This window comes from Choristoneura fumiferana, chromosome 13, assembly GCF_025370935.1.
Source record: "Choristoneura fumiferana chromosome 13, NRCan_CFum_1, whole genome shotgun sequence".
In the NCBI taxonomy this organism is placed as follows: Eukaryota; Metazoa; Arthropoda; class Insecta; order Lepidoptera; family Tortricidae; genus Choristoneura; species Choristoneura fumiferana.
This window is the reverse complement of record NC_133484.1, coordinates 16,619,752-16,629,952: the sequence shown is the minus strand read 5'-3', so window position 1 is coordinate 16,629,952 and position 10,201 is coordinate 16,619,752. Positions and strand designations below refer to the sequence as shown.

Below are 10,201 nucleotides of genomic sequence, written 5' to 3'. Positions count from 1 at the left end.
CTAAATTAGTTTTATATATTATTTATTTATTATTTGTAAATCAACCATATTGTAATTTACCGAGGAAACATAGGTAACAATTAGGATCAAATACAGGGTTTTATAAACTACCTATAGTAATTATTGCAACTATTATAATAAATAAATATCAAAAAATATGAAATTAAATATACAAATTCCAATAAATTGATGTATGAGGAGCATACATTGGTATTTAAGGGGCCAATTTTAAAGACAGCTAAGAAGTTCCCATATTGATAAAATCAATTATCAATGCTTTTCCTATACACTAGTGATCGCTCCAAGTTTTGTTTGTTAAAAATATAATTTTATTGAAAGTGTAAAAATTAAACATAATAATAGCTCTCTCTCGTTCTTCGCCTAGCAATAAAGTTGTATGTAAACTTTGTACAATTACAGACAAAGCTGGGAACTATCACTAGACTAGTACAATGACAAAAGCGTCGATAACTGAGTTTATCGATAAAGGAACTGCCCCCTGAATTCCGATTTCTGAATGGAAGAGTAATTGTGTACCTCCGTATTGTATATTGTAATTTTTTCAAAACTCGCATTTTTTAAATATATTTCGAAAAAAGTGTTTTGACTGAGTTATTCAACATGAAATCGAAATAAGACATAAATCGGATATTTTGTCTTACACTTAAACCTAATGGGCTTCAGGTAATATATGGAATACGATATTTTTATAAAATCTAAAATATCTCAAAAGCTACCTCTATAATATAAATGAATATTTGTATATCAATATTTTATGCGGTTGTGTCTCTAGTTACTATATTAAGTGATAGAAGTCTCGAATAACCTACGTAGTGATATTTGCCGAATCAAAATCGTAGATTAATGTGTTAATGTGTGACTTGATGTTTCTATTAAAAATAAAGGTAACTAGTCATAAATATACTGAGTTGTTTTTTTTTTCGATAGACATGTTAAGAACTTTGTACGGAACATATATTTATCCAATATGCAAAAACAATTAACGTCCTATGCAAAAGTTACGAAACCATTTTTTTTTGTAATCGGATAAGAGTTCTATACATTAGGTTGTTAGAAACCACGAGTAAATAATCCGTATACGCAAGTTGCAGTCTGGAACGAAGATACAGTATTCAATTTACTGTCTTCTCTTTTAACGAAATGAACTAAAATTTGCATTTCTTAAACAGAGTTCCAACTTCCAAGCGGTTTCATAGTTCATATATATTGTTACTTATAACACATTCTAGAAGGTATGATTTAAGAACGTCATAATATATGCAATAGTTTTTATTAATAGTCTGAAAATATACAACTTAGCTTATTGACAAAAGACCTCTGACCCTACATAAATTATGCTAAAATCGCTAACTATTATAAAATTAAATAAATCTAACATTTTTTTCTAAATTTAAGATAGTTTTTAAACTTCTTCTTTTAAAGTTAATAAATAAATTATTTCCACTGAACAAAATGCTAATACTAAGACCATCACATGAAAAACGTGTGGTTTGTAATAAAACTTTAAAAGCCAAATTTGGAAAACTAAAATAGAACAACCGTTTACCTTGCTACTCTGCAACCACACGAGCAAGGTAATTACGCCTGTGCGACATATGCTTTTTCATGCAGAAATAAGCCCTCCTCCACTTCCACATAAATAAACATTGTCACAAGACCTGATTATAACAAATAGGTACCATAAAAAGACGCTAACGCGTTTCATATCTACACTTGCATCATGCATTGCTTGCATTTGCAGGTGGTAGGACCTTGTGCAAGGTCCGCCCGGATTGCTACCACCATCTTGCTCGCTAATCCTGCCGTGAAGCAGCAGTGCTTGCATTATTGTGTTTCGGCGTGGAGAGTAAGACAGCCGGTGAAATTACTGGCACTTGAGGTATCCCATCTTAGGCCTCTAGGTTGGCAACACATCTGCAATACCCCTGGTGTTGCAGATGTTTATGGGCGGTGGTGATCTCTTACCATCAGGAGACCCACTTGCTCGTTTGCCATCCAGTAGAATAAAAAAAAAACACTGAGAATGGGCATGTCAATGTGGTCAAAGTCATGTCTCAATCAATCAATTAAACTAAAATATATTATGCAACAAAGTCCGCACTTCTTTCAACAATAAAAGAAAAATTACTTAATATAGCAAACATTACACAAATTACTGCTACATATACATACAAAGAGCCAGCCATAAATTGACAATCAATTTTAGCACACCCAACGAAACAAACGTGATGTGAAGACAAATATTCACTTGTTCTCATCTTGTTAAGAATAAGAAATTCATATAACTAAGTGAACTTAATTATAATGTACTAATTTTGGAGGAGCGGGATTGCCTGGCACAGGTATTTTTTTACCTACTAGGCAGTCTCAACCTTTGTATGTCAAGCATCCTATTTGTTGAACCAAATAAAATGTATTATTATTAATATTATATTAAAAAGCATTATGTATGTTGAACTAAACTCATCTCCATAAAATCAAGTGATGATGGAACACAAACATTAGCATTTAGAAGCACTTTAGCCTTAGCGTTTAACTCTGCCATAAGCCACAAAGGGACATAAACACAATGTTTTATATTTATCAACAGAAGCTGGCGTGTTATGCCCTTATATTTATTAGTATCCAACCGAACTTTCGGTACCGGTTTCTGCGAGTTTCAGCGTTAAGTTGGCAGGTATCGGCAGTAAAATCAGCCGAAACTAGGATCGAAATCGAAACTGGGTTTGTGGATTTTAATGCGGTGTTCTGAAGCAATCGGTGTAGTGAATTCGGAGTGTTTTTTAACAAACAAAGTATCAATAGATGGCGCTGTAGACGAAAGGTTTGTTGAACGTTACATTCTCGCTTGAGATTGACACGTACACGCAATGAAACGTGACGTAAGTCTTGCTTTTGATGTCCTGTTACCGTTCAAAAGTTAACTGGAAGAGTTTCCTTTAAGGGATAGGTTCGTCTTTGTACGTCTCATTCTCTTTTTATCTGTTATTTTCATGTTGTTATTTACAATAAAGAGTTATACAATACAATACACAAATGTCAAACGGTCTCACGATACCAACGCCATCAGCAATATTCCACTTATCAGATAACCGATTACTTTGTTATTCCGTTAAGAGGACTGTGTTGTCACGGTTTCTTACGCAAACGGTGACAGTGGTATGTACCCCCTAAACGTTGACTGATTTTGATAGATTTTTTATATTTTTCCAGTCAACACAATTTTTTTATGTATTCAATAACAGTAAACTTCATTTTTTCCTTGTTCTATTGTTTTCATGCAGAAATAATTTCGGGCATTAAGTAATTAACCAGTGATTTAAAAAGCAAAACGCACAAACTAGATTTTGTCTTGTTTGACAACATATCTAAGACTGCTCATAATCAGTTAACGGGTTGGAAACTTTTACTATTAGGTACTTCACAATTTTCTTAAATGTAATACGTGGATGCTTACTCACTTTCTAGCGCTATTATTGTACCATTTTATCAAACACAAACACCAAATTCACAAGATTCAAAATGAACGCATGTTTATAAAACAAAACATTCGTGTCGCCCTCGAATTCGGTTGATCTTAATTTCGGTCAGACACTCTTTATACATGAAACCAAAATCTCCGCACGAACTCAAAAGTTAACGTTCTGCACTATTCATAAAACTTTAATGGTGCGAGGTGTCGCAATCGACACTAGTGATGATCTGGTCGCCAGATATGACCCCGTGGTCGGCCTTCAAGTGCTTCAGTATGCAGAGCACGCTTTTGTCGATGCTTGAGAATTTCATGCACTTAAAATGGCATATCTTGCAGGAGTAGAAGTCGTCTTCGTCGCTCTCGAACACTTTCCACACCCAACTGTTGTCGTCTGTGGGAATATGGAAATTTTAATATCCCACGGCGCAGAGTAGTGTTGAAGAATTGTCTATGCGTGGGAAGTTCGTAAAATCCGTTAAGGCTTGTTTGAACCATAGTCCACAAGGGGTATGTACAAAATTTGAGCTGAATTCTAAACTGAAGGGTTTGCGCTGAGTTTTGACGAGGCTTACTAAATTTCATGATTCAATGTGAATTACTCCATAGGTTTTGATTCCTATGTGAAAAATCCGATATTTTGAAACAGTTGCACGTATCATTTTGCGGTCTAAAGTTAATAAATATTTAGAGTTCATTTAAAGTAGTCATGGCCTACATCATGTAATAATTATATTTATAACACTAATACTATATGCGAAAGTTTATAAGTCTGTCTGTTTGTTACCTTTGCACGTCTAAACCGCTGAACCGATTTAGATGAAATTCGGTAAACAGGTACAGCTAGTATTTAATATAAAGTACCTGGGCGACCGAGCTCCGCTCGGGCTAAAACTTCGAAAACCAGCGTTTTCCCGGTGGTAAGACCAAGCTAGATCGATTTTTCATCCCCGACAACCCCTACATACCAAATTTCATCGAAATCTTTGCAGCTGCTTCCAAGATCCCCGAAATATATATACAATAATTGCTCGTTTAAAGGTATTAGATAACCAGGAATCATTAAAAAAACTATTATTTTTTCACAGCTCAAAATACCTAATAATAATAATTAAAATAAGGTACACTATCATGATCCTATAAGCACTCTTTTTTTTTTATTTGAGCTACGAACCGTAAAAGCTGCCTAACTATTTCACTCACCGGCAATTTTCCCGATATCCAGGTCAGCGGTCGTGTACACCTCCTTATGAATCATCTTGATGTGCCTATTCATGTTGCCGGTAGCGTTTCCGCCGTGCGATATATTGCGGTTGCACAGTTTGCACTGCGCCTGGGTGCCTGACAGCCTCTTGAAGTAGGACCACACCCAGCTGCGACGGGCGGCTTTCTTATCCGGGCTTTCCACTAAAACAAAACAAATGTTGTCAAACGCACGTCGGACTCGCGCACCGTGAATTCCGCACCTAACAACAGAACATTATTTTAGCTAGTTCATAAACAGTCAGTTTTTTTTCTCACGGCTTTACTTTGTGATCTTAATTTCTATTTATAATTTCATGTCTCTCTTTCGTTCTTATAAAAATTCTAAGTGCCAGAGAGCCAGCTATCTACATACCAAATTTCATCCGAATCATCTAATCATTTGAACGTGAAAGAGTAACTAACACACACACAAGACACTCATAACATTTGTTGGATGAAATGGCACTGATAGATTGACATGCCATGCCGTTTATTTTACTAGGTCGTATTTGTCAATTACCTATTTACAACACTTCTTCGTACAATTGAATAGATACATTGTTGTGTTAACGTAGATTAGTGATCTGTGTTCGAGACGAGCATAACGTTTTCTATCTCGCTTTCTCTCCTGCGATATTACATAAAAATGTATAGCACAGCACGCTAGGTTTAGTCGTGGTTAGACATAAAATAAACCTAATAATCTTTCGAAGCAGCTAAATTCGCACATATTATGTACCATTGAACTCTTTTGCATGTGTGTCTGTCCAGGGATTCTTACGACGTTTTCCTACACCAGAAAAAGCCCAGGTTCGAACCATTGACCTTTTGCCGTAGGCCAAACCACTAAGTTATTGATTGACTCACCAAATGTTCATTATGATTGGTTATTTGGAGTCTTTTTGTATTTTTTATTTCAACTCCAATTTTGGTCCTTTTACGGACATCCCGTAAAATCATATCTAAAATACAAACTGAGACATGGATGCACAGAAAAACCAGAAAGAGAGATCGCTCTGGGAATCAAACCCAGGTCCTCAGCATTCTGTGCTTAGTACTTACTACTAGTGGTACTTAGCACGGAATGCTGAGGACGGGTATGGCACGCAGCATGGAATGCTGAGGACCTGGGTTTGATTCCCAGCGCTGGTCTCTTTTTCTGGTCTTTCTGTGCATCCATGTCTCAGTTTGTATTTTCAAATGGTAATTTCAACCCATTTAGGTTACACCACGGATTAGAAACAATAAGAGGAAATGTCAATAATTCCTGAGGCCGTATATAACACACTGATATTAGCAATCGCATTAACCATCTCTTTCTACCCTCGTCTTATACCGTGTGACAGAAAGAACTGTTGGAAACGATTGTGATTCCAAGTATGTTAGACAATAAGGAAGGCCTCTGATCTGTGGTACAGTCAAAGTCAATAAGTGATCACTTTCGTACCTTATCATCTTAACGTCATGTTTGAAAAGCCTTACGAAATTGTGTACCGACCGAAAGCGACAAGGTACAAGAGTGATCACTTATTTATGACGTTAACTGTACCTTAACCAATATACCTACCTATTGTATGTGTCGACATCTAGAGTGGAATAGCCGGAACAAAATTGATACAATACAATGACTCTTTATTGAACAGCACAACAATAAGCGATACAGAAAAAAACCGAATTTAATCGGTTCACCCGTTTGAGAGCTACGGTGGCACAGACAGACAGATACACATAGCGGTCAAACTTATAGCACCCGTCTTTTGCGTCGGGGGTTAAAAACAGGTACATAGAGAGAAAGACAAGGAAAGCAATACGCGACCTTATCGCTTCAGAACAATCTTTTCCAGGCAACCTTTTTCAATAGAAAAAACAAGGACTAGTTGGATAGCTGTTTAAGAAAATGTATTCGTTTATGAGCGCCGTGTTTCGTTGGCATGCCACTTCCTCACGTTTTTTCTATTCCATGGGTTACCCCACGACTTCTAGCCTACCCTAATTAAGAAACTATGAAAACTTACACATCCTTTCGTCATAATCCTTGTCACTTGCGGTTATTTCCTCGGTCTTCACAGCATACGGAGTCTCCACTTCGCATCCCAGGTCCAGTATCGGTTCAGCTTCGCCTTTACTCCCCACTTCAACTTTGTAAATGCTAGGATGTCTCGTCCGAACATGTCTGTTCATGTTGTTGGTGTTGCAACCCTTAATGGACAGGACCACGTTGCAGATGTTGCAACGGAATATAATGGTGCTTAGCTTGTCAAAGTACTTCCAAACCCAGCTGCGTTTTCTTGTTTCTGTAACGAAAAAGAATGCAAGCTTTTTTTGGCTTAAATACGACCCACTGCTAGGCACAGGCCTCACAGAATGAGAGGGCTTCGGTTCCAGTTCCCAAAGGCTCACTACAGATTGAGCACTTCGCGCACACAATTGATTTTTTTCGCAGGAATGTGTAGGTTCCCTCTTGTTCTTTTCCTTCACCGTAAAGGTCGTGGTTATTTTTTATGTCTCGCACATAAATTCGGAAATCTCCAGAAGTGCGAGACTGGGCTTGAACCCACGACCCGCTTGAGAAGCCACCACAAGATCACTAGGGTATCACAACTTTTACTATGTAAGCTATTAATACCTAACAGTAAATCAAAAATAGTATTAACCCCAACTTTTTTGTGATCCGTGGGAATATCAGGATAAAAAGTAGCCTATGTAACATATGTTATTTCAGACGTCCAGCTGTCCACATACCAAATTTCAAATTTCATCCAAATCTGTCCAGTTGTTTGAACGAATAACAAACACGCATATGTATGCGTACGTATGGACATACAAACTGTCATATTTATAGTAATATAAGATTTTTTTTCTGTTTTGTATTCAATTTCATTTGACTTCACAATGGGTGCCTGTTGGACAGATAAAATTCTCCTTGTAATGTAGGTACCAATTGCAATGGAACTGACACATCATCATTATGAAAGGAGTGCACCATTAATTAAACCAGGGTATAATTATGTATGTTGTTTCAAATAAATTAAAAAAAGCTTAACCAAGATAGTTCTCACCATGTTCCCGCCTGTACTTCTTTTTCCCTGGTATCAGAACATACTGAACATTTGATGTTTCACTGTCCGACACAGTCTTCACTTTCTCACTCACTACCTCCTCTGTCGGCCCTTCGCAAATGTCAGTCAACATGACAGGCTGTGATTTATGGTCTCCCGTGTCTTCATTAAGAACATTTAGTTGAAGGAATTCTATACGAAAACCCAATGTTGAGTCGGGGTTTCTATGTAAATCTATTACTTCCGAGTGACTTTCTCTTATGTGATCAAGGAGCTCCAGGGATTTTTGTGTTGTTTTGATGGCTTTATCACAAATATTACAACGGAAGTCGTTGTCTCCTTTCTTCAAAAAATATATAGACACCCATTCTGGTAGTTCTTGCTTATCTGAAAAGTTTATAAAATGTTAGGTTTACAATCAAAATGGCATTATGAAATTTAAAAAAAAGATACACTAAGTTACAATACTGTCTAGTCTAACGGGTGGGGTCGAAATAAAAGGCGTTTTAATTGGTACATTTTATTTTCAAATCTCACAAAGGAACACAAATAAAAAGAAAAAAGTTTGTTTAAATATTTTATCAGTCAGAAATAAAATTTACAAGATCATGTAATTCAGACATTCAATTAATGAGTATTAGGAGTAGATATGTACAAAATTTAGAGGTCATTCATTTGAAAATATTAGCTTACTGATAGTACCTAATTGATATAAATTTGTATGATTTGTGTGTGATATATATACATATATTACACATCTAGGGTTTACTCTACTTAGCAGAATGTAGGTTTCATGATGTAAAATTTATATCCTGATATTAAAAACTTCTGCTCCCCTTTGACCTTGGAGGGTTACTTTGGCCCATATGAAAACCACATAAAAACCTAAAATAAAACGTAAAGTAAAAACATAAATAAATGAGGGCTAAAAGACAGGCAAAACATTGCTAGATGGCGTTAGAATCGCGAGGTTTTTTTGACGTTACGGTCTTGCTTGCAATACGGTATTTGACTATTTTGTATATGTTTTATAAATTAAAAATACACAATGCCTGTTATCGAATAGAAAAACAATTTTTAAGCTACCTTTACAAATAACAAAGTTATAAAGGTTTGAAATTCAAGATTAGACAGAGAAAGACATACTGGCATGTGACGTCACACGCCAGTACCGCCATACTTGCTGCATAGAGAAAAGCGTTTGAGAAAGAGATAGGTATATAGATTTTTCAAAGATCACTATAAATCCAATTTTCAGTCGATTTAAATTTTCTCTTCGCTAAACATTATCTGTATATTTATATTTTCATAATAATATTAAGATATGGCAAAATCAGGAGTTGTCAAATACCATATTGGTTCATTTAGTTATAAGCCAACTGCGGGCAAGACCGTAACATCAAGAAAACTCACAATACTAAGGGCATCTAGCGATATTTTGCCTGTCTTTTAGACCAACCACATGGCAGGGTAAATATTCAGCGTTTTTGCGGCTTTTTTTTTTCGTCATTACCGTTTCGGCAATTACTTTTGAAAGAAGTAATGCTGGTGGTTATTTTTTTGTCAAAATTAAATACAATACCGATCCTAAATCTTTCGTGATCAAAATTTTTGCAACATCTTCTGTTGTGCTTGTGCTAATAAACGGGGGATGGTAATGCCGTTCAACCGACCAGTTGAAACACTTGAATATATACCTGACAAAGAGCCTTATTCTCAAAGCAATAATAAAACCAGGACAGAGTTAACCCCATGGGCGAAGGTTACCCCTCAGGGCCAAAGTACCCTGACCTGACAGTAATACATTAGCAGACCAATACAAGAGCAAGAGCAAAAGTAGTATCTGCAATCAAAACCGAATTTCAGTTCCAGTGTCACTTCCACCTAAACTGAAACTTGATCTGAGGATGATTCTTGTAAAAAAATTCTAACTTGCATTCATTTTATTAAGCAATAAATAATTATAAACAATATTGAATTACAATTTAACTGCGATTTAGTAAATAACAAGTATTTAGTAAATAACAACCACTACACAGAGTTTATTGCTGCCAAATGCCACAAGAAAGCACACAAATTCAGTTTTGGTTGTAGTTTCAGCAGATTTTTTGTTGAAACCATAGTTAAAAGTTATACCAAAACTGATTGAGGCCGAAACCGAAAGTTTGGTCGGCTACTATAAAACATGGACATGTACTACAGTAAATGACACTTGAATATTAATAAAGACAAGCAAATTTCACTATTCTATAACATAGTAACAACTAGTTAGCCTGAATTTTAAGTATCTTGTGCGGAACCAATTAATGGGTATGTATCAAAATAAATAAAGTTTTAAAAGAATAATGGATGAAATACATAAAGGTCATTTGGTATATTTCTCAGAAACTATCAACTTTACAGG

General features: G+C 35.8%; 1 protein-coding gene across 1 annotated transcript; it reads right to left on the bottom strand.

The window, feature by feature from the left end:
• Positions 1-396: 396 nt before the first annotated feature.
• LOC141434177 (uncharacterized) lies at positions 397-8,022 on the bottom strand. Its single transcript, XM_074096532.1, has 4 exons — positions 7,798-8,022; positions 6,754-7,032; positions 4,697-4,900; positions 397-3,887 (listed from the first exon to the last, which is right to left on the bottom strand). The coding sequence occupies exons 1-4, from the start codon at positions 7,928-7,930 to the stop codon at positions 3,685-3,687; spliced, it is 819 nt and encodes a 272-aa protein (XP_073952633.1). The 5' UTR covers positions 7,931-8,022; the 3' UTR covers positions 397-3,684.
• Between the last annotated feature and the right edge of the window lie 2,179 nt (positions 8,023-10,201).